General features: G+C 39.8%; 1 protein-coding gene across 1 annotated transcript in view; it reads right to left on the bottom strand.

Moving 5' to 3' along the window:
* Positions 1–25,891, bottom strand: part of LOC138753238 (uncharacterized) — a 94,537-nt gene that overhangs the window by 39,651 nt on the left and 28,995 nt on the right. Inside the window, exons 6-13 of the mRNA XM_069916044.1 lie at positions 25,157–25,239; positions 21,660–22,375; positions 20,849–20,978; positions 10,869–11,056; positions 10,560–10,636; positions 4,046–4,182; positions 2,650–2,789; positions 674–834 (exon numbers count right to left, since the gene is read on the bottom strand). Coding sequence (XP_069772145.1) covers positions 674–834; positions 2,650–2,789; positions 4,046–4,182; positions 10,560–10,636; positions 10,869–11,056; positions 20,849–20,978; positions 21,660–22,375; positions 25,157–25,239 — 1,632 coding nt within the window. The remainder of the gene's footprint in view (positions 1–673; positions 835–2,649; positions 2,790–4,045; positions 4,183–10,559; positions 10,637–10,868; positions 11,057–20,848; positions 20,979–21,659; positions 22,376–25,156; positions 25,240–25,891) is intronic.

Below are 25,891 nucleotides of genomic sequence, written 5' to 3'. Positions count from 1 at the left end.
GCGTGTGGAAATCCCAGCCACAGCCTCTCCAGCAATGACTGGAGGACGCTGGCCGGGGTTTTCCCCAGTCCATAATGTATTAAATTCTCCCAGTACATCAAGTTGTATAGGTTCCTGTATCTCAAGAGATGCAGTTTGCAGCGCCACCTCTACAGCTGACAAATGCCTTTGAGTAACTCTTTGTTCTAAAGGCTGTTTGGTGCCCTCTTTAGGGGGCTCTACCGATGTAACATAGAGCTCTACATCCGAACACTGTATCTCTCTCCTGGGATCCATTTCACGCTGAGTCCCGGTGTCTTTCCTGTAGGTAGGCTCCAAAACTTGAACTTTTGGAAAATGTAGTTTTTTGATGATCTGTTGTTGTTTTTTTTTGCTCTTTTCCACCATCATAATGTACCATCATAAGTTAAATTAACAGCACTGAAATTATCTAAACTTTTAAAGAATTTTAACGGGCATTTCTAGACAAAACAATAAGATAGAGTCAGGAGAGGACTGGAAGGCACGTCTGATCCTTACACCATCTTGCCATGCCCCCCCCCCCTCCCCCAATTACTAATCCTTCTTGAACACACTCAATATCTTTAACTTTCCAAATCACCTAAATCTGACAAATTTTAAGTTCTTATGCCTAAACAAACACCAACATTGCTTTTGTTTCTTGTGGTTGTACCTTGCTAAAAGAATTGCCAGGTCTGTGCCGAACTTGGCTGTTCCCCAAATGCAAGTTCTTGATGGTTTCCATTGTCTGCCTATAATGACTCTCCGAAGGCAACAGGGACCTTAACTTATCATTCATCAGTGATCCATCGATGACTGAAGTATGATCGGTTCCTGAAACAGATTCAACAGTTGAGTACAGTGAAGAATGGGTCTGCTTCTTGTTCAGATGTGGTTTTGATCCAAGAATACTAGTTTGTAATAGAAATTTGCAGAATAATGGACACATTGGAGAAAGGCTCGCCTGGGCAGTGAGTTTTCAGGAACTTCTGAGTACCTTACGAGGAAAGAGAACGTAACTTAGAATGATACTAATTGGTCACTGCAAGTGATGGAGGAGGATTGGAAGATGATGGAACAAAGTGAATCAGTCTCATGCTAACTTTGCAGCTGAACAATGTATCAAATATAGAAATAATGTCACCAAAATGACAAATTTCACTGGTCGTGGGATCTGCAGAACTTCATCACATCATCTGTAGCAAATCTAATCTGCAGAAACAATATTTCAGTAACTGAGTAGTCAGGACCAGGTTCTCAAAGGAAATAGTGGATGGAGTTGATTCAAGCAAATGAAAATTTAATAAGACTTATTTGAAATAATTTTGGAATACAGTTTCTTTTTATTTTGAAACATGACGTATCAAATTCAACATGCTTGAGAGGCATTTCTGGTCTCTGGTAACTTTGGGCAAATGGATCCAAAACTCTTTAGCACTGGGTTGGTCCTACATTAATGGTGGAGTCTAATTGAGGAAGATTGATTTGCTACAAATAGAGAACAACTCTAGTACGAGTATCACATTGCCACCTGGACAGTTGCGTAAAGAGCATAATGATAATTTATTGAGAAATTGGGTTACTGAGTGATTCAGCACAGAAACAGGACTTGTATCCCATCAAATCTGCACCATCAACCACCCATTTACGTTACTCTTACATTAATTCCAATTTTTATTCTTCCAATATTTTTATTAATTCCCCTTAAGTTCTACCAGTCAACTACATACTAGGGGCAATTTGAGTGCTATTTAATCTGCCGACCAGTCCATTTTAGGGATGTGGAAGGAAACCAGTGCCACGGAAGAATTCTGCACAGACACGGGGACAACTGCATGCTGAATCCCCTTTGAAAATAATGGCCATGGTCAATCTTGCTGATGTGATGATTCTCCACAAGAGGAATAATCAATCAGGAGAAAGATCAAGCCTTCACCTGAAGGTGAAAATGCAGAGTTTGGGAATACAAGGTTATGACACTAGTGATATGCAGAAAGATCATTTCACCTGTAGAACCCGAGATATATTGAAGAGAGAGAGCTGTGACAGGTGATGTGACGCATTCACCATGAGCTGTTAATGAGAATTAATAGCATCCTTCCTCTCACACCTCCCTGCATTTGAGCAAGATTGTTTTTGTCTCTTTTCCAGTGCTAAAAAAGGGTGTTGAAACTGAATCATGGATGAATGAGAGGGATCTTGGGAAGGAAAGGTACAGAGAACAAACTAGTTGGGTGCTTTTCTTCTCTTAATCACTGAAATAATAATTCAAAGGCTGGACCAACACCATGGACATGTGTGATCAAACTCCACATCAATAGTGGAGAATTACATATACAATTAAATAAACATAACTGCAATGATACATCACCATATCGAAAAACTAACTATGTCTATGATTGTCTTGGCACTAATGTCTATATCTCAAGAAGAATGTAAAAATGACCACAGTAAACCTGCTCATGTGCCAAGGGGAGGGAGCGAGAGAGAAAAAGTCATGGATATGACCCATTGAACTTAAGTCACCAGCAGCTTCAAAGATGGCATATCATTCCCCTCTCATCCCACCATGTCACCTTGGTCACCCAGGATAATCAGTACCCAATAATCACAAGGAGTCCACTCCAGAATGCTTTGTAGAACTTGTACCTTTGCCATCCAGTGAGTTCTCTGCTCTTGCTCTGCTCCTGGTTTCTGTCAGATGTTCAGTGGAGTCAGGTGACACAGAGGATCTCTTGAGCTCCATCATTGAGTCTTCCTTCACAATACGGTTTATTCTGCAACGGAAGCTGGTTGAAGGACAGAGAAAACAGACCAGAATAATTTTTTTTCTCCTGATCAAGGACAGGCTAGAGTTAAGAATGTCCTGGCTCTGGTCCACATCCATGAAACATCTAACAGGATCCAACCATCATTCAGTTTCATTTATAACTTCCACACTTCTCCTGATACCAATGCCAGACTTCTGCCACACTTTTTGAAAATTTGTAACAGAAAGATGGTAGCATTGTCTAGGGCTCCTTATTAAACATCCACAAGGCAAGGCTGCAATCTATTTATTTACAAGACTAAATTAAGCATGATGGATGTTGGAAGAACCTTGAGATTGCTGGATATTGGCAGAGTGAAAAGAGACACACAGGCCTCTCCCTCGAACATCTGAGAACCTTGATTGGCCCTGTCCATATAGTGAGTGTACTCAGGTCAAAGCTATTCTATGTAAAAGAAAGTCTTCGTATCCCTTCATTTTAAACTGGACTGCCTTGGTCCTTGAACTATCTGTTCAGAGAAACTGTTTCTTTATTTAGAAACAGACATAAGAACCATTTTCAACTCTATCAGAGCCAGTCATGTCTTACACACCTGCATCAAATATCTTCTCAATCTTATTTATGCTAAGGAAAACAACCCCAGCTTCTTCAGTCTAACTTTCAGGGTGAAATCCTGAAGCTTTCTAGTAGATCTTTTTTGACCTGACTGGAAGACCTTCACAACCTGGTGTTAAAAGTTTTGGGGAGCAGGCAAGAGAATAGCATTGAGAGAAAAAACACATGGCAGAGCAGACTTAATAGGTCAAATGGCCTAATTCAGCTCCTAAGTCTGATGGTCCAACCTAATATGGTGACCAAAACTGGCCTGTATTTTTGGGTTGCTATAAATACTAACCTCTTCTCTTCTCAGCCTTTATTTGAAGTTGAAGAGGAAATTCAAAACTCATCTATTTAAACTGTATTTGCACCATAAATCCAAGTATAGCCTTTCCTCTAAGCTTCAAGAAACATTCACTGGATTGACCAGTTGAGAGAGGCAGCCAGAGTGCACATTAATCTTGGAGAGGGAATCTCCATGATTGGATGGAACATGACCGTTTAATCTATCTAATGAGGTTCACTAGCAGAGTTTGTCTCAAAGATCTAAAAACCAACAACTCAGTATGGTGGAGTCTGAGCATGCTGATCATTGACCAAAACTTTCTAAAGAAATGGGAGCTTCATAAGAGAGCAAGAAGCTATGTTTTCTACTCCAGACCAGGGTCTTCTTTCACCTCAACTCCTCAGTTTCCTTTTCCAGATGCTTCATCAGCTCAGCCAGCCTCTGTGTCACAGGATCCTCCTTCCTCTGAACCATCTCTTTTGCGGTCACTTTCCCGATGTTGACTGCAGGCATGGAATCGGCCAATGGCTGAAAGGGAAAAAAGTACAACAACTGCATTCTCACATGTTTCATGAAACTTCTCAGCCAAAATTTGAGACAGAGCCATGCAAGAAGATACTAGGACAGAAAATCAAAGGGTTGGAAGTCTGAAGAAACATCTTAAAGGAGGCAATATGTAGATTTCTGGAGCTAATAGGTAAACAAATGAAGTAAAAACAGAAAACATTGGAAATACTCAGAACAAGAAATCAAATACAAGAAAATGGAGCCCCTCGAACCTGCCCATTATTAAACACAATAATGGCTAATTAGCTCCCTTCTGTGTCAGTTCCCCATTGCCCTCAATGGAGTCATACAGCAAGGAGCAGGCACTTTGGCCCAACTCATCCAAACTGAACAAGTTGGCCTTTTGGACGTCCCATTTGTCTGAATTTGGATGACATCCTTCCAAGTGTTTCCTATCTGGATATCTGTCCAAATGCTTTTATTAAATATTTCAATGGTATCCAGACCTGTAGTTTCTTCTGGCAGATGCTCCAGATATGGAGTGCCCTGAGTGAAAAGGTTTACCCCTCAGGACTCTTAAATCTCTCCCCTCTCATGTTGAACCTAACCCTACAATCATCTACCCTGGGAAATGGGCTGTGATCTTTGTCTATTTTCTCTTTCAATACCTTCGATGATCTCACCTCCAGAACTCAAGAGATTCACCATCCACTGCAAGAAGAAATTCCTGCACATCCATTTTAAATGACCACCCCTTATCTTGTAGCTTTTTCTTCCAATCCAGTCACCTTCAAATCTTATTTTTATATTTTAGTTTTGTTTTTCCCCATAAATAAATATTTAATATATATAAAAACTCTCCAATAAATATATATACAAATTTTTCTTCACAAAAAACAAACAAAACAGTTCCTCCCTTCCTTTCACATTATAAACCCACACACCATCAGGGCTTGCATTTATGTTGATCATCAAAAATTCTATATGGGGAAATCACTTGCATCTATACTATAAAAGCATTTATTATTATCCTTTATATTATTGTATTAATAATTACAGTTGGGACCCTATATGATCCAAATATGGCTGGCATATCTTAATAAATATATTTGTTCTTAAAGATGTGTAATTTATTCCGTAGGTATGCATTATTCATCTCAGCAGTCCATCGTGCTATCTGTAGAGGGGAGTCAGATTTCCAAGTAATCGCAATAATTTCTTAGCCACTGCTAAGGCTATTTTACCAAACTAAATTTGGAATTTAGTTAGTTTATTACTTATTTCAATGAATTTGCCCAAAAGGTAAAGCTCCAGGTTGTCTGTGAAGGCCACCCCTGTTATCTTTGTTAATATTTCAGTAATATCCTGCCAAAAAGGTCTCACCTTCACACACAACCACATAGCATGTAAGAACATTCCTATTTCTATCCCACACCTAAAACACATTCCCGATATTTCTGATTTTGATTTATGCAAGTTATGTGGTGTGTGATATAATTGATGTAGAAAATTATATTGAACTAATCCATATCTTGCATTTATAATTGACATCATAATACCAAACACCAATCAGATCAACAAATTTCCATTATTGCAACATCTAGATCCGACTCCCACCTCTCTCTCTCGATCTCTGTGAACCTGGTTGCATACTTTCATTCTGGAGAGCGTAGTACATCTTAGTTATAAATTTAGTGCATTCCCCAGCCAAATCGTTTGTTCCATTTCACTAATTTGAGGTGGGGCCAAATTTGGCTCCCATCTTTTTCTTAGGAATGTTCTTAGCTGGACAAATCAAAAGAAAGTCCCATAGCTACTCCGTATTTATTTCTTAATTGTTCAAGAGACACAAGAGATCCCTCCATATAACAATCATCAAGATACCTTATTCCTTTGCCATACCTTGAATTCAATATTTTATGACCCAGATTCATGGGCAGCAAGACATTTTTACGTGATGGTGCTCTTTATGATACCTGCTTTTTTCCCCCAATACACTCATTAATTTCTTGCCATATTCTAATCATATGTATTAATATAGGGTTATCCATCTTTTTTGTTATTAACTCAGAATTCCATTTATAAATAAAATTCTTTGCTAATTCTTCCATTGAATTTAATCTTATTTGGGTTGAAGGAGGACTGTCTTCTTCAAAAAATAATGATAAAAATCTTTCTTGTACTGTTAAAAAGTATTTCATAAAGTCTGGAAGTCTAAGTCCTCCCAATTTATAATCTCAAGTGAGCTTTTCCAATGAAATTCTCGGCACTTTATTATTCCATGGGAATTACCTTATGTAAACATTCAATAAATTAAAGAACTATTTGGGATGTGCAATAGGGAATGAATGAAAAAGACACTGTAATCTTGGCATCACCTTCATTTTAATACAATTTATTTTTGCCACTAGAGTAATCAGCAAGTCTTTCCATTTCTGTAAATCTTTCTCTATTTTTGTCTTAAAGAGGAATGTAATTGTTTATATAAATTCTGTAAATTATTATCTGTCATTATTCCTAAATATTTGATTCCATCGATCTTCCATTTAAATCTATCTTTTTGATATCTTTTATAATCAAAATTTTTAAATGGCATTATCTCACTCTTGTCTATATTTATTTTATAACCTGATATTCTTCCATATTTTTCTAATGTCATTTGTAACTTTACAATGATTCAACTGGATCAGACATATATAATAGCACATCATCAGCAAATAAACTAATTTTATGTTCTTCCTGTCCAACTTTGAAGCCCTTAATAACCAGATCTCTCTTTATGATTTCCACCAGTGGTTCAATAGCTAGGATAAAAAGTGCCAGAGACAGAAGACACCCCTGTCTACTCGATCTATTCAAGGAAAAATCTGCTGACATCCGACTGTTGGCTATAATTTTGGCTTGTGGTTTATGATAAAGAGTTCTTATCCAGTTTACAAATTTTCTGCCTATACCAAATTTTTTGAATGTTTTAAATAAGAAAGACCATTCTAATCAATCAAATGCTTTTTCTGCATCTAGAAAGATGAGTATACTTGGATTCAACTTTGATTTTGTCGTATGTATTATATTAAATAGTCTACAATTTGAACTATTTAAAGAACATCTTCCTTTGAGAAACCCCATCTGGTCTATATGTATTAATTTTGGTAGATATTGTCCCAGACTATTAGCTAATCACTTTGCCAATATTTTATAATCAGCATTGAGGAGTGATATAGGTTTGTATGATGAAGTTTTTAATGGTTCTTTGGTAGCACTGTTATTATAACAGTTGAAACAGATTGTGGGAGGGTCTGGGTCTCCACTCCCCGGTCCAATAAATTCATCATAAGAGGTATCAATAATCTTTAAATTGTCTGTAGAACTTGGGAGAAAACCCATCCTCCACCAAAGATTAGTTAGCTTAGAAAGTAATTAAGTATTTCTCCACCTTGCTACTACCTTTCTCAAGTTTTCTCTCTTTTCTGAGCTCTCTGTGAACATTTCAATAAAATTTACTTTTCCGCAATAAATACAAAACTTTTTTTTTTTTTTAATTACAACTTTTATTTCGTCCTATTGTAAACATTTTTCACAGTTTTATTTGGCAACTTAATCTTTTCATAAGCCTCTCAGGAAGTTTTTCACATTCTAAGTCTTGAAAAATCATCGATTACCTTCTGCTACTTTAACCCTCAGAGTCGCAGGGTATATCATCTAATATTCCAAGTTTTTGGAATGCAGTTGTCCTTTTACATCATCAAACTCTTTCCTTTGCTTAATCAAAGTATGGCTAAAATCTTGGAAAAATACCACCTTTTCATGGTCAATCTTGGGTGGACCATTATTTTGCTTAGAGTATTCATATCCTACTCCCAGAATTATCTCCCATTCATGGTAACTCAAAAGTCTTACCAGCACCAGTCATGGTCACTGATTGCCAGCTCTCTTGGGTTTGAGGGTCTGGTGAACCCTTTTATTATGCAATTTTTCTCTGAATTTGTCTTCTCCCAGCACTTGCGGGATCCATGTTTTGAAGAAGTTCACTGGATCTCCTCCCTTGATTCCTTCTTTCAGTCCAATAATTTGGACATTATTTCATTTGCTAAAATTCTCCAACCAGCAGACCTTGTCTGTCCAACTCCCATTGCCTCATATCTTTCGCCAAAGCTTTTATTTTATCTTGTGTTTTTACCAAGTTTACTTCTGCTTGGGTCGTTCTTTCAGTTAAGTCTTCAACGATTTCTTTAATTTCAGTCTGTGGTGATATGTAATTACACCACTAGGTCACCAGGGGTCAGCCCAGTGACCTTGTATATAAAGCAATCCAAAGCTACAGTCTAACCTTCGAGGTTTGTCTTGCAGAGAGACAAGACCTCTTAGTTTACATATTAGTTTATTAAAGCTGTCTTATACTCACACTGCTGTTGTGGTTATTGAGAGTACACAGTCATCTTTTCAATCATGTTTCTCATTATATTTTCGATGCCAGCAAATCAGTTTCTTGAGTTTTACAATTTCTACAGGAAAATATTTAGTTCTTGTCCCGACTCCCAAGCTGTTCTGGGGTCTGCCAATCCTGAGGCCACTCTTGCACTGCTCCCTTTCGAGCTTTTGCTCGATGTTCCTGGCTGAGTAGAAATTCTTCACTTTTTGTCCTCGGCTGTCTTGATTTCTTAGTATTTGTTTTGTCCATTTTTTAGTAAAAAATTCTTAATTTAAAATTTTTTACCTTGTTGATATTCTTCGTGGAGAGCTTGATCAAAACACATCTGCCTAGGTCCTTTGCATGGCCACGCTGCTCGCCTTCAGATTTTAAAAAGATAATCTCTCATTCCACCAAACCCCAACATATGTCAAATGTTTTTAGCCACTAGTGATAGGAAACTCTCTATCCTGACAATTAGCCTGGTTAATCTCCATTGGACTTCTTTCAATATTGAATACCCTTTCCGAAACAAGAGGACTAAATCTGCACAATATTCAAGGTGTAACCTCACCAACACCCGAGGAAATTTTAACAGTGCTTGCCTCTTTTTGAACTCTTGCACTTTACAATGAAGGCCAAAGTGCATTTTGCAGCAGGTCAGGCAACATTTGAGGAGAGCAAATTAGAGTTATTGTTTCAGTTAGAAATCAAACATGTTCAATGTTGCAGAGGAGGTGGAGGAGCAGAGAGAAGAAAGGGAATACTTGTGGTTGGGTGGAGACATCAACAATGATGAGGGAGGGTGGAAATGGCTTGCTTCTTTGATGGAGGTTATTAGAAGAAAATTAAAGTGAACATAGAGTAAAAGGAAATAGCAAACCTGGACCAGAGGTGAAAAATATTAAATTAGAGAATTTTGGAAATATTCAGGGAAATAAGATTGGTAACTGGGAGCTCAGTACTGATGAAAAACATCAAATCTATAACGTTAACTCAATGTTTCTCATCTCAGAAACTATCTGATGAGTTGAGTATTTCCTTTTAATTCAAATTATCAGCAACATTTTTTATCTCAGTTTCAGTACTATCTTTTTCACCCTCTTTTTTTCCATTCATTTTATTATACCTTTCTTAGACAAACTGTGAGGTAAGCCAGCTCAGGATTCACCAAACAAACGCATGAGTTGGCAAACAACTTGAGAATTTCCAGTCAACAAAACTAGTTGCATAATTTGTAATAACTTCTTTTTAAAAACTTTTCTATTATTTTCTCTTTCTCTAGCAATCCAAATATTCTTTCCCATTCTCCAAGCCTCTTTGTGTACCTGACTTTAAACCAAATCCCTCTAATTCACTCTCCTTCAGTACATCTTCAATCACCAAAGTTCCTGACAGCCTCTTTCTTCACTGCACAGTGTAGTCAAAATGTATGCAAAAGTGTTTTCTGGGGTGCAGGGGTTGGGCACAGCAAGGTGCTCAAAAATCATTCTACTCTCCAACAAAGTTGATGACATAGAAAGGGGAGAAATGTTTGACTAAGTAACCTTTGCAGTGGATTAAAATAAACAGGGACCACAGGGACGATTCCTGCTGGTCCTGATTCCATTACTCCAGACAGCCCCAAAGGCACCTTAGATTAAAATCTGGGTTTTGGATACATAAGGACATTTTGACAAAGACATTTGTATGCTCTTGAGAAGTCATGGGTTCAATGACATAATGCAGTGACGTTACACTGTTGTCATATTAGTTCTGCACTAAAAGGAGACTGCATATTTACTTGTGAAAACTCTGTGCATTCTCCAATATATGCACCAAGGTTGGAGAAGTTTGCAGTGTCTTGAATGCAACAGCTATATCTTCATTTTGCTAAGCAGTAATATCACAGAGGTCAAATCTCCAAAGGAGGGGAGGAAAGAAAGAGCTAGCACATCAGATTCACTCGCAATACAACCAGAGGTGGAGCCATTAACAAGGAAAATCTTACCCTTCCATTTTGGATGGAGAGACCAGAGCTCCTCGGGGACTCAGTCCTTGCATAATTATTGCTAGGTTCAACAATAGCTGTCAAATTACAACATGATATATATAATTAATGGCAAGATCAAAGTGATTTATTGCAAAATGGTTAGCGTTTATAATTGCAGAGAGCCTGCAATAGAGCCAATGCTGACTTAAATGTGATTGAAGTTAAAAGGAAAAATATGCTGCATGACCCATGATCTCTATGTTCAACAGTTACCACAGTCTTCACATAAAAGTGACAAGGATTCTCAATAAATTCTGATGGTGGTTTGAACCACAGGTCTTCTCCACCATTTAGGCCCACGTCCGTCATGAAGACAATGGTACCCACCATTCTCCTTCCCTTTGGCAGACTGCTTCACTCCTGGAGGCATGGTCCCAGGTGGTGAACCCAATCGCTTAATTCTTTGGATCAAGGATTTGTTACCATCTTGCATGTTTTTTGCTTCCCAAGATCCTCTAAGATGGGGAACACAGAAATATTAAAATGCATGGCTTTAGTATTCTATAAAACATCAAATTATGCAAAGTTTATAGCACTGAAATGGGCCATTTAGTCCAGTAGATCCAAACTGGTCATGAGATTCCACACAAGTCACTTCCTATCCAACTCTGATTAACATAATAGTATGTTAGAAAAGACCATGGCAGAGGCAGCTTCACTTAACCACATATCATTATAATCTCATATTGTTAAAGTTACATATACCTCAAGAGGACATTGCCTCAAGATTCAGGGGAGTAGATTTAAGACAGAAATGAGGAGGAACTGCTTCTTAGAGAGTAGTGAATCTGAAGCATTCTCTGACCAAGGAAGTAGTAGAACATAGTAAAAGACACAGGAAGTTAGATTGTTGCATTGTAGGGAATTAAGGCTTCTGGGAAAAAAGTAGAGCTGAGGCCATAGCCAGATCTGCTATGAACTGTTGAATGGTGCAGCCGGTTCATAGGACCAGATAGCCTATTCCTGTTCCAATTTCTTATGTACTTTATTCCAAATTGTGAATAGTCACATAGTAAATTAGAAAATGGAAAATAATGGACCAAATTAAGGAATTGTGAGACCACCACATTCCTGTAGCCACTGCAGATTCAGTATTCTGTCTAGAGATCGGTGACTAGTGGAGTGCTGCAAGAATGTGTTCTTGGACCCCTGTATAGATGACACTTTCAAGGTTCTAATATTTCCATCTTCAAGGAAACATAGGGATGATATTCTGAATAAATATTATTAATTCAATAAACCAAACTTTGTAGATGCAGTTTGTGTAGGTTTAATTTGTTGATAAAATGGATAAACATTTTGCATAACTTCGCATTAAGATTTTCATAATAATGAATAATCAAACCATATACTGTGTTTAAAGATATAATGATACTCAACTTTAAAGAGATATACAAGATATAAGGCAAAATAAGATGAAAAGTGAGATGCAAGCTCTTAGTCTGTGTGGATATTACGATATATTATATCATAGTCACTATGGTAACACTACAAACAATAGTCTTCTTAAAGAGACAAGCACAAAATTAACTAAGAACCAAAATCAAGGTTTTAACCTTTACACCCTACTCTTTGTGATTTTTATAAATGACCTGGATGAAGAGGCAGAAGGATAGGTCAGAATGTTTGTGGATGACATGAAGGTTGGTGGAGTTGTCAAAAGTTACAAAAGGATATAGACATGGTACAGAGTTGTGCAGAAAAGTGGCAGATGGATTTCAAGTGTGAGGCGATGCATTTGGAAGGACAAACCAGTAGGCTGAGTACAGAGTTAATGGATGATTACTAAATTGTGTGGATGAACAGAGGAACCTTGGGGTTCAAATCCATACATCCTTCAACGCCACCCTACAGATTGATAGGATAGTTAAGAAGGTCAATGGCATGCTGGGATTCATTAACAGGGAGATTGAATTCAGAAGTAGAGAGGTCATGTTACAACTCTACAAATCTCTGGTAAGTCCACACAGAGCATTGTGTTCAGTTTTGGTCACCTCATTATAGGAAGGATGTGGAAGGTATGGAGAGGGTGCAGAGGAGACTTATTAGGATGTTGCCTGGATTGGGGAACAAATCTTATAAGGCAAGGTTAGCAGAGCTGGGACTTTTCTCTTTGGAGCATAGAAGGATGAGAGAAGACTTAACAGAGGTCTACAAGATTATGAGAGGCAGAGATAAGGAAGACAGCAGCACCTGTTTCCCAGGGCAGGAATAGCGCACACACACACACACACACACACACACACACACACACACACACACACACACACACACACACACACACACACACACACACACACACACACACACACACACACACACACACACACACACACACACACACACACACACACACACACACACACACACACACCCTAAAATGCCTTGCCGGGGATGATGGTGGTGCTTGAAACATTGGGAGCATTTAAGAGACTCAAACAGACACATGGATGAAAGAAAAAGAGGATTATGGAATAGGGAGGGTTTAGTACTTTTGTTTAAAGAAAGGAATATATGGGTTGACATATCATTGAGGGCCAGAGGGCCTGTACTGTGTTCTATATCGTTAGAAAGAATCAGTTCAGAGGAATATTGAATACAAGACTTATTTCACAGGCCCAGGGACCATCAGTCTGGCAAACATCAACAGAGCTGGCCATAAATGGATCATAACCGCATGATGTTTGATTCATGTAATCATTTGAAGCTATGATTAGTCTGCAAGTCAGTAACAATATGCTGACAGAAGATATACAAATATGACAACTTCCCTTGTTGAATGGAGAAGTTGCCTGAGATTTTCAGCCAACATCCTGCTTCAGTCAGTGGAAAGGACTGACAATCATCAGGCAAGTGTGTTCACAAGTTATCGTTTACTCATAATACCTCTCGTACACTCTCATGCTCCAGGCTAGTTTGCTTCCTGTGCCTCTCCTCCAAATAACTATCACCATCTCTCACTCTCCTCCAAAGTACCATGGGATAATTTAGCTTCATTAAAGGTACTATACAAGAGAAAATTGCCGTTCAAAAAAATATTCACATACCTCTTGCTGTGACATTTTATGAACAACTTCTGAAACAATTCCTGGTTGAATGTGTGTTGGCTGAAAACTCAGCCTAAAATGCTTGAGGGAAGAGTGGCAAATCCGAATGGCATTAATGATAAATTTTCCCGTAAAGAGAACTGTAGTCTACATGTACTTTGGAGCAACCTTCTTAGAGAGCAACATTTCTGGTCTACCTTGGCTCACACAATGGATGTATAATTGCATGGAAACACAGCTGTCAATGTGCTTTGCACTACAATCAGCTTATACAAATCTCATTGCATTTCTGCAGTAATAAGCTGTTCCTTTTCTGGCATGGAACAACACAGAAACAGCCAAAAGAGCTTAACAGATTGTGTATTGTCCCAAATACATGGAAATATCAATAAATTATAACCGGAATAGACCAAAGCAGCTTCAGGAGCTTCAATCAAACATACCAGTGAATAATCCTCATCATATTTACCCACTCTGTTCCCGTTCCACCCCAGACTCCCCAGCTGCTCGTCCTATCACCTTCTGAATTCTTGACAGTTTCTGTATTGACAACTATCCCTGGAAAAACATACAGCTGCCCCATTCTTCTGCTTGGAAGTCTTTCTCCCAATCTTCCTGCAACTGCTGCATTTAATTTTTTTTTTAAAAAACCTTTTTTGGCCACAAATTTTTGAGCTCTCAGCTGTTGCAATCCCAGATTTCCTACCCAAAGCTACACTTAAATCGAATCTGCCCAAATGTTTGTGATTTTTTTACATTTCGATTACCTCATTAATTGTGATTGTAATTAATGAAACCCCTTTTTCTCTTCTCCATGTATTTCCACAAACCAGAGAACTTTCAAGTTATTTGACACTCTACAACCTCTTAAAATCTCATCATATTTCAAAAATAATATTTTATAAGGCTCATGTTTCTTTTTAAAGCAAAAAGTGTGAAGCAGAGTGTTGCTTTGAAATCTGGGCTCAGTTTAAAGAGTTCATCTAATCATTGCTAGTAATGAAACAGGGAACATCTTCATACATAGCAGGCAAACTGCCAGGTGTGTTGCAATGGTTATTGCTCTTTAATCTGAGGCAAGACACTCAAGGTTCAAATCCAACTCCAAAGAAATGAAGACAAAAATTAAGAGCTTTTTTCTCTCTGCACAGCAGAGTCAGGGCTGTTGTACATCAAGTCCAGGCTCTGCCTTGTTTACCCGTGGAACAAAGCTCTTCAAGAAGTGAATTCCATGGATGAGATCTTGAGATCTCATGAACTGATTAACCCACCCACTGCCATCCCTGGAACAAAATTTTCTGGGCAAATCTGAAAAAAAAATTGCATAGCTTCCATTGAGTGATTTTATTCATTAAACAGTGATGAGGGGGTGTGGGTGATCACTATTTCATTTTAATTAGTTTTCATGCAGGCAAATTCGACGTAGTTTCTGAGCTGACTGAAATTCTCCTTTTGCACATTGCCCTTTTCCTCATTCTTCCTTCCCCAGTCGCCATTCCCTTCAGTCTTCTTTTCTCCCCATCACCCACCCTTTCAGAGATAACCAGCTCCAAACCCAAGCACAAATTTGGAAACCTAGATACTATTTGGTTCTTACATTCTGGCCCTTACATTCCAAAATAAAGCTTAAAAAAAAGTATATGCCCTTGATCTCTGAAGAGGGAAGCTGGAAAGTTAAAATCTGGGGCAAGTGTTTCAACTGTCTAATCCAACCACAATTGTGAGCTGCCAAACAATCTCCTTAAAACTGATCTCCGGCAGTATTAAGCATCTATTGTTTGGGGAGAATGCATTAAAAACATTAATAGATGGAAAAAAAATTATCTACTTGAATGATTGTTGATTGAGGAGAAACAGCTCCAAGTGTTTAACAGATTAGTAGAAGAACCTTTCACTTCAGAGTCTCTCTCTCTGAAATTAATTTGATGATATAAACCCATGAGATACAAGCCATCAGCAGTTCAGGGAAGTAGTCTGTGATGTGAAGATTATTAATCCCTTTCCTTAACCCTCACTCATCTGCCATTAAGTCGTCTTTAGGTTCAAAGAAAGATTATGCCTTTTTGCATCAATTTTAAAAATAATGTACGAACAATGCATATTCAGGCTGGAGCACTGCAGCAAGAAAGAATTTTGGAGCATCCATTCATTATACATATGTCTTTCTTTGGCTTGGCTTCGCGGACGAAGATTTATGGAGGGGGTAGAAAGTCCATGTCAGCTGCAGGCTCGTTTGTGGCTGACCAGTCCGATGCGGGACAGGCAGACACGATTATGTAATGACAACAAATTCTCATTGTCATCACTTCAGATTGTAGCAATGTGTACCTTTGTTTGAATTCTCCAGCCATCCTGGTAACTCAACCCTTTCCTGGTTGGGACAGTTTTCGAGACCAGTCCCCTCAGCCAACCTCAAATTAAAGAAACAGGTCATTCGACCCTTCAGGCTTTGTCAGCCCTGATGTGACACATGCCACCAAAAGCCACTGGACAACAAGGCACAAAACTGCCTCAGGAGGCCATTTGGCCCATTGTGGGGCTATCTCATGGACTAATTTCAGTGGCTGACTGATAAGATCATAAACACTAGTCATTTCAATAAACTTGCTTGCAGAAAATATCAAAATACAGAACGGTGGGTGCAAGGTAGGGAAAAGGGTGTTCAAGTTTATTTATCATGCATTTGTACAAGTACAACACGATGAAGCAGCAATCTCTAGACCTCAGTGCACAAAAATGCAAACACAGAACCAGACAACACATATATAGACCAATGATACATATATAAAAACAATTAAATATGGTTTAATAAATAGTAGTCTCAGAGGGTTTGAATGAGCAGTTCATATCAGTCGTTCAGCAGACTCATTGCACATGGAAGAATCTGGTGGTGCTGGCTCTGATACTCCTGTATCTCTTTCCTGATGGGGGTAGCTAAAAGATGCTGCGTGCAAGGTGGTTGAGGTACTCAACAATTTTGCGAGCCCTCTTCAAATTGCAGCGGAGCCAATACTTTCTTGTCCTTCAATGGACTGGAAAGGCACAAAAACTTAGTAGTTTGAGGTCTCACCAAATATATTGGATCAAAGGGTTACTCCAAGAATAGACACACTTCCACAATAGCTGAAGGCACATCATCGAGCATGGAAAGGAGATACAAGCCATTCTTGACAGTTTGGAAGCTCGGAAGAATCTGCTTTATTACATTAAGGTTGGACCATTGATTTTCTTCCTTTACAGTCAACAGGAATCACAAAATTGTTTCACTTGTTTTAAGTGCTAAAAACAGCAAATAGTGATGGCACAATTCACCAGATTGCATGAGCCTCTTCTGCAAAACATGAACCATCCCATACAAAGAACAAAATGATCACCAAGTTGCAACTGCCACTGTTCAATGTGATAATCTCCAGAGAAAAGCTTTTTCATTAAATAGATGCAAATACACTTGTAGTACAGCCTTAACCTTAAGCTTCTGGTTAATCCTTCACAAATTCTGCTCTCATTCAAGTTGTAATACTTTCATCCTAAGGAAGACCACAGACAGATGATCTGAAGTTCTGGGCTGATGAATGAGAGGTGTTATCAATATCACTGTACATGGGAGCCAATTTTAAACACAACAAGTTCCATAGACAGCTGTGTTTTGGTCTGATTTTTAATGAGACAAATTTTGACAGGAAAATATTGCATATAACATGCTGTGAGAGGAAAAGTTACCCCTCATGATTCTGCAGTTTCTCTTATTCCCATCTCAAAGCATTGATATCTCTTGCAGATCTGGCATCTAGATTTGTTTCCAAGACTGTGAGCTGGGATTGAATCCACAGCCTTCAGAATTCAACAATGAGGATCATCCATGGAGTGGTACTGAAGAAAACAAGGATGCAATGAAAGGATAAAATGACAGGAGTACAGAAAGGCCAATATCTGGGCAGCATCCCAGGCTTCATCCCCTCTCTCTCCATTGTCCCCCAGAAGACCGCCCTAGTCCCCATCCACCAAAGCAGATCACCTCTCCATCCAGTAAGAGATGCACTGGCCCTGTGGCAGTGCACAGCTGGCCTGGAGATGGGCAGAGTTAATCAAACATGACTAGTACATTCCTCAGGGAAGGAAATGAACCTGAGCCAATATTTATATGGAGGACAGAAAGTAAGGATACAAACAGAAAATGATCAATGGACATTAGGATACAAATTAAAGCCTGACTGGCAGAGTTACTTATAGTTAATCAGTTGCCAATAATTGAGAACAAATAACGCTCCACTTTATTGGACAAGGCATTGCTTGCAGAGGACTAAAGCTCTTATGAACAGAGATTTCTGACCATCACACAGAAACTATGTTGAACAAGAGGCATTCATCAGTCCTCAGTTTTTCTCAAAGCCCCTTATGTATTCCCCAATTAAATCTGGCAAGAGGCCCACACAAGGATAGAGACCTCCATCCCACCGCCACTATACACATTAGAAAATACCACCCATCTCACCTGGCTTCTTCTTTTCTCCCAGATCACATACTGTGAAATTCATCTTCGGTTGGAAGCATTCAATCTGCAATAAAACACCAACTGCATATGCTACAATATGTCTTAAGTGCAGCTAAGGTTGGGTATGCAAAATGTAACTACTGCCATTCTACATGTTCAGTGCTGTTGGAAAAGTTCAGAACCAAAACAGCTCTTTTCTCCCAAGACTTGAATTTATTTTTCACTCCCTTTTAAAAGCACCTTCTGAACTGCATCCACCTACCATGCCAGTAAACAGAGTTCCGAACTTAAGCACTCCTTGGGAAATGTTTATTCTCTTCATCCATTTGCGGATCTCACAGGTTTTGTAAAATTTCACTCAGAGGTATGGGCTCTTCGGTCTACTTCATAGGGACATTTATAAGATGTTAACACCAACCAATTAAAGAAGATATTCAGGCAATTGACCAAAGGTATGGTGAAAATGGTAGGATTTGACAAGAATCTTGGGGGGAAAAGAGAGAGGCAAATTAATTGAGGGATTCCAAAGAATGGGGTTTCAGTAATTCACCATTAATGGAGCAATTATTATCAAGGGTACTGCTCAGGAAGGTCTGTGGGTTGTGTGGCCAGAGGATCTCAGACACCACACGAGGATGAAGAGATAAGCTCTCAGAATTATTTGAAAACACGGATGAGAATTTTATAAACTTTACAATAGCAGACTGGAAAGCAATTTCAAAAGCAGAGATAGGGATAGCCATATTGGTCAGATTATGAAAATCAAAGCATTTTATAGCACACCTTGAAATAAGATGAGAATTGAGAAGTGCATCCTTTCGGTTAAACAGTGGAGTTGGAGAAAAATGATGCAGCACTGCCACCATGTGGTTGATGTACTTCTTGCAAAGATCAGATGAACAGTCTCAGCAAATAATTCACAATGATTTCACACCCTTCACATCTGTGTAAGATTTGTAAGTACTCTGTGATCATGATGGAAGTGCAATTGTAGTTCTGAAGAGAAATTTAGCCACCTCTTTGCATACGACAAGCATCGTCGATGACCTCACGTACTTGCAGGTTAACTTTCTGATTTTTTTTTAAAACATTCTAAATGTACTGGGGGTTGTAGGTTGATTGGGTGTAAATTGGGCAGCACGGACTCATGGGCCAAAATGGCCTGGTACCGTGCTGTATGTCTAAATTTAAACTTAATATTTTTTTTAAATAAAAAATTTAAATTTAATATTTAATTTAAATTTAAATTTAAAATACAACACAGTAGAAGGCAATTCCAACCATCAAATCCATTCTGTCCAATTACAACCAATTAACCTACCAAGTTATCCAGTCTTCAGAAAGAACTTCAACCTACATGCTTCTGAATGGATTGTTACCTTTCCAAATTCTCAATTGGGCTCTTTGCACATTCCTATTATGAGCCCAAGATTTTAAAATGATTTCAGAAAACCTGTTGAAGTTCCTCTAAAATGCTAGGGTTTTAGGGAATTAGTATTCAGTATTTTGCTGTTCCCTCCTAATTTTTCAGCATCAAGTTTGTAACATGATTCCAGACAATCTTCTTTGCATTTGATGTAAAGAAGATGGTCTCAGCAACCCTTTTTACCTTTTGCATTTGTGGTAGAGAAAGAAAGACCAAGCAAAGGATCAAAATCTTTTGCTCCCCAGATACTGCTCCAATGAATTTTGTGGCTCTGCAGTAGAGAACTTGTACAGGCTGCACATTGTGTCCACAGTGCATTGCAGTCTCTTCGTGTGCTGTACATTCCAGCATAATGAAATGAGAGATCTATAATTTTTTCTCTGCCCACTCCTGAGTGATCAGTCTTTAATTGCAGCAATTCCAGGCATCCTTGAATCATGGGGATCTTTTGCCCCTACCCCCTCCCACCCCTCAAAGTTTCAAGCTCATGAACTCCATACTGAACAAAACAGAGGAAATTTAAGACAAAAATTAAGCACCTTGTGAACTATATAGGTCAAGTATGTTGCATGATTGGAGCTTCAACTCATGCATGGATTTGTCTCTTTAAAATAAACTAATACATCGCTCCAGGATCACTGACATAAACCATATGATCAGCTTCTTCAACCTGAGGAGATGCAATTAAAATAATACTGTTAAATTCCAATTAAGTTTCAGGCATAGGTGCCCCAAGACTCTCTGTTCTCCATTGGCCAAGATGCTGACAAGCTGTGCTCGCTGTCAACAGCACTGCAGTGAACTCTCTGGTTATTATCACATGTTTTCTGAGACCTTCCTGCAGTCTTTACTACTATAGTCACACTTCAGATGTCCTTTATTGCCTGTAAAATGCATCAGAACTGAGAGTGTGTGTGTGTGTGTGTGTGTGTGTGTGTGTGTGTGTGTGTGTGTGTGTGTGTGTGTGTGTGTGTGTGTGTGTGTGTGTGTGTGTGTGTGTGTGTGTGTGTGTGTAAGAGAGAGAGAGACTAAGATTTTACATCTAGTCAACATTCTTTCATCATAATGTCCTGAAGTTGGGTCAGTGCTGTAACATGCAGACTTGGTCTTCAGCTGCAATGTATAATCCATCACACATTCATTATTCCACATGTTGCCTAAACAATTGCACCTTTAAGGTAGCAGAATGCACCTCAGAAACACCATAAATGCTAAACCACACTAAGACATCGAGGCCAGCAGCTGCATCAAGTTGCTTCAGTAACAATCTATCATGCATTACCTTCTTCCAAGAGACCAGTTCTCAGGTTGAAATGTATCAAAAGCAGAGTCGTCCACACAAACTTTCCTGTCAAGTTGGTGGTTTCCTTTGCTAAACATCCCCAGGTCATGGTCATTTCTGTCTACCAATCCTGAGAACAAAGGCAAGGACAAAAGTAATTCACTAACTGCAGATGTTGAGGGGCAGAGCTCCGATCTTACAGCTTGCAACTGATCGCAGGGTAAAAAATATTTCATTCAGTTTATCAAGAATTCAGGGGATGTGCCAGCAAAAGAGAACAAGGATGAAATGTCTGAACTCTAGGATAATTTGCTTTAAACTTTTGTTTCCAAGGAATTAAAAGCCAGAATTAAAAGACTATGAATAATGCATGCTTAATTTTGGAGACAAGCCCAGAGATCCTGATTCAAATCCCTTTATGAGGAGGAATATTATTCTCCAGGGCTTCAACTTTATGGCACATTCCCAGGGATCACAAACCAGATACATCATAAAACCAAAATGCTTCACGAAAAGTCCTTTAGCAAGCAGATCTTCTCATTCACCTTGCCTTCCACCTTAGAGTATGGTCAGGTCTTCATGCATGTCCTAGAAGTGTAAGCCCCCCAAAAGAGCCAAGCAGGTTCATGTGTTATACATACAATTGCCAGAGGGTGCTGCACATTCAGCTGCTTAAGGAAACTGGATTAAGATTGGTTTTGCAGGCAGTACCCACATCTCCAGAGAAACTTAAAATGGAGGCATTATACTTTGCTCATGCCAGAAAGTATATGCAAGGAGCAGGGCTCAAGTACATCATAACTTGTCCTACCTTTGTCTTCAGCCAGCAGCTGGTCACTTGGCTTTCTGGGGTTGGAGACAAGTTCACATTCTGCCAAAGGTTCAGAGTCACTCCACAGCAAGTCATCACTCTGAGAAGATGGATGACACAGCAGCTCATCCACGAGATCCTTAACTTCCAAGTCAGATTTACTCCCAGCATATTTGTCCTGTTGTTGACCAATTTCCATTTGGCCTCCCCACTTGTGCAAAGAGTTGGACAAGAGGGTGAAGGCAGTCAGCACACTTGGTGATGTGACCACGCAACTTTGTGGCTCAATCTGCCAGTCCAGACCACAACCACCAGCCGGTGTGCCTGCAGCATTTTCTCCCAAAGGCCAGCCCAATCCACTTTCCTTCCATCCCTGGTTGCTGCTGAGTACTCCAAAGCTCGGCAGAGTCCCTGTCTCCACACCCAATCTCTTCATTTCATCCTCAATTCGGCCACTGAGGCCGGTGGCCATGGATCGGAGGGCCTTGATGCGTTGCTGTTTGTTTCTGTGCTCGTCGTTCCTGTGGAGGGTAGCATTGCAGCTGGTTTCCTGCTCACATGTTGCAAGAGGTTGATTGCTGAGTATTGAATGGGATGACAGCTTCGGAGAACAATGAAGTAGTCCCAGGTCCTGAATTCTCAATGGGCTTCCCCGGCCAGACATCCATTTACATAATGGCCCTGTGGGATACTTCAGATCCTGTTGCCATGACCCACTATAACATAGAACATAGAATATTGCAGCACAGTACAGGCCCTTCAGCCAACAATATTCTGCTGACCCATGCAAACCTACTCCACTCATATCCCTTTATTTTTCTTACATCCATGTGCCTAGCTAAGAGTTGTTTGAATGCCCCTATTGTACCAGCCCACTCCACCACCCCCAATGATGCATTCACTCTCTGTGCAAAAAAAAACTACTTCTGGCATCGCTCCTAAACTTTCTCCAATCACTTTAACAAGAATCACATCTTCACATATTGCAGGAAAGGGAAACTGCATAAAACAGTCGGATATTATCGACAAGGATTCATTTTGGCCAGAAACTTATTGTGGAGTTGCTTTGATGTTACAAAAGTGCCACTGCTGGAAGTCTGAAACATACCAAAAACACTGAGCAAGTCAGGCAGCCACAGGGCTACAGAGTTAACATTTCAGGTCAAGAATCCTTGGGAAGGAGAGAGAAGAAGTTAGCTTTACATTGCAGTCTTATGGCAGGGTCTTTGACCAGAAGTATGATCTCTCTCTCCGCCTCTCTCTCTTTCTAGATGCCACCTGACCAGTTAGATGTTTCCAAGCTTTTCTCTTTTCATTTCATTCCAGCTGCATTGGTTGTGGTTCTTGGGACAGGTTCAGAGTTTTTTTTAAAAATTTAGACATACAGTACGGTAACAGGCCATTTCAGCCCACGATCCCGTGCTGCCCAATTCATACCCGTGATACTTTTTGAACAGTGGGAGGAAACTGGAGCCCCCATAGAAAACCCACATAGACACAGGGAGAATGTAGGAACTCCTTACAGACAGTGCATGATTTGAACCCCGGTCCATTTCCAATTTTTGGTGCTGTAAACGTATTGCGCTAACTGCTACGCCAAACATGCCACCCTTTTAGGGCCCTCAAATGTCATCAGGTGAAGTGCCTCCACATGGGTAAAGTCACTGGTTACTTTTGCAACAAGCACCATGGGGCCAGGAAGGTATCCACTTGGCATTCCCCATTCCAGCTGGTCCTTCAGCCAGATTAGTGATGCATCTGGAAATTTTGGTTTCGACTTGGTGAGGGAAAATAGTTCGCAAGCCACTGATCAAAACTCAGAGAGTTCAACTGGCATGCAGGAACAGCAAAAGGCCATTCAGCTCCTTCAGTTAGTTCCATCGTTGCATCAGGAACTAGCCAGACACCAGCCTTCTTCCTGTGGTCAGTAACTCTCAATGTCAAACAAAAACACTTCTCCATAACTGGAAATAACTTAATTTGTAGCTTCCCCCCCCTCACCCCCCACCAGAACCCCAGACTGCAGAAAGTTGCAAATTTTCTCCAGGTTGTGTGTGAAGAGGTAGTTTCTGTTCCAATGTTAAGATCACTCAGCCAGGCCACAAACTCCTTCTCAGGGGGAAATCTCCCCTCTATTCACCTCGAATACAAAGTGTGTCATTTTGGTGCTCCTTTTACCCCAAGAGATTTAAATTGGATTGAATTTTTCCCCATCTCCACACCCACCTCTTCCTGGTGGTGTTCTCCTCTAGCTCAAAGGCAAGTGAATAAACATCATGTGTTTCACTGTTTCAGGAAGAATCCCCATTCACCAGAGCCTTCGGAAATGCTTGATTTTTAATATTAATGACAGTGGAGTGAATAATTGTTCTGTCACCTGGCTTCAGATTGGTCCCCAATCTATTAGCCCCATGATCATAAAATTAAAGGATCCTCTCACTATTGGAGACTTGGACCTACAGAACAATGTCAAGGTGGAGAGTAGAAGGTGCCCATGGCATGAGTGAGCACTTCAATGGCGGCAAAAGCAGGAGATGGGGAGAGGATTGAGGGCAATACTGGCTAATGTTGGTGGGCATGGGTTGATAGTAGGAGGTAAAGGTGATGCTGAACATACAGGCAAGGAGAGCAAAATGGCGATGCAGTCTCCCTGATGTGGGCAAGGATATGAGAAAATGGAGTTTGAGGCTAAGATAATGAACGGTGGAGGAAGAGGGGATTCTTTGGAGAGGGAGTGACAGGTGAGGAGAGATGAGGGAATAAGAGAGGTTGATGCAACCATACAGCAGGAGCACAGCCTGAAACTGGTCCCCTGCTCCGGGCATTCAGCCAGACCCTGTTTCAATCTCTGCCGTGTGGAACTTCAAAGAGTAAACCATTAGAAATGGAAAAGGGTCAAAGGTAGCTGCCCTCCTCAAATGACTCTCAGCAACAGTGCTGCCGTGAGACAGGGAACCTCAAGTAAAACATAGTCAACTCGTACAAAATAGTTATCATAAATTGCCAATGGAGTGCAAACCTTTCAATCCTGGGACAAAGCTAGTTGATCATTTGTGAGGTACACTTTATGAAAAAATGAGCCAAAATGTGTGCCCTTAATAAAACATATCACAGATCATTCAAATTAAAACAGAGCACCGACTCAGGCAGTGCAGCGTGGTGTTTATGCAGAGATCATGTATGTGGGTAACAGGAGCCCTCATTGCTCATGTGGGGAACAAGACCTGGTATGTGGGACTTGAAAGTGCATGAAAGCATCAGGAAATTAATTAGAAAAGCATGAATCTGACCCCTTCTGCCTTCACGTCACCACTGAGACTCCTATTGATTCCTCGAGCAATGTCAATTAAAATAGGATAACGCCATGATGAGATCATCCTCTTCCACGTGCCTTGGTCCTGCACCAGATGGTGCATTTGCTCACACAACCAATTATGGGTGTATTTATTAACGTAATTTGCTTTCTCAACCACTGATACTGTTTCAGCAAGCTGTACCTTTCCGCAAATCCTCCAGCCTCTGGCCTGCCCCTTGTTGGTGCTCTATCTTTCATCAGTTGAGCCGTCCCCAAACTCCTTTCCTAAAAGGTAGAAGTGAGAAGTCCAATTATTAATTACAAGTCCCAGCATGAGAACATACAGTTTGCAAATATATTTGCGGCTCTTGTCAAATAATATCAGCCAAGATAAGAAAAAATCCAGAACAAAAGGCACAAGCTGAACATACAAGCATCAGAGTGGGGAAAAAAATGGCGGCAAATTTTCATGGGTAATATTCAGTCCCTAATGTCTGTCCACCATTCCATTAGGTATCCACCACTATACCATCTACTCACCATGGTTTTGTGACATTTCATCTAAAAGGAAATCAATTTGCCTTGAAATTTCCCATCAGAATGCAGCATGAAGACCATTTTTTCCTGAATGGGTTTGCTATTTTTACCAAATGAATTGTTTTTTTTTTAATTTTACACTTGCACGGCCAATGTCCAACCTTAATGTAACTTTGTTCCTTTATTCCAAATTAATTCACCAGAGCTGATTCTCTGCATGGAATTATTTAATATTCCTGAAAAATTTGATCACATTGAACTCTTCTGCACTTGAGGGAATACAAACCAAGTTTATGTAACCATTTTCTAACTGTCCATCAATGAATGACCTCCAGCAATGCCACAGGACCACCAAAGGGCTGCCAGTTGCAACAAGAGGATGGCAGTGCCTGCTGTGACC

Source organism: Narcine bancroftii, chromosome 1, assembly GCF_036971445.1.
Source record: "Narcine bancroftii isolate sNarBan1 chromosome 1, sNarBan1.hap1, whole genome shotgun sequence".
Classification (NCBI taxonomy): domain Eukaryota; kingdom Metazoa; phylum Chordata; class Chondrichthyes; order Torpediniformes; family Narcinidae; genus Narcine; species Narcine bancroftii.
Note: the sequence above shows the minus strand (reverse complement) of the source record. Positions and strands in the feature narration are given on the sequence as shown.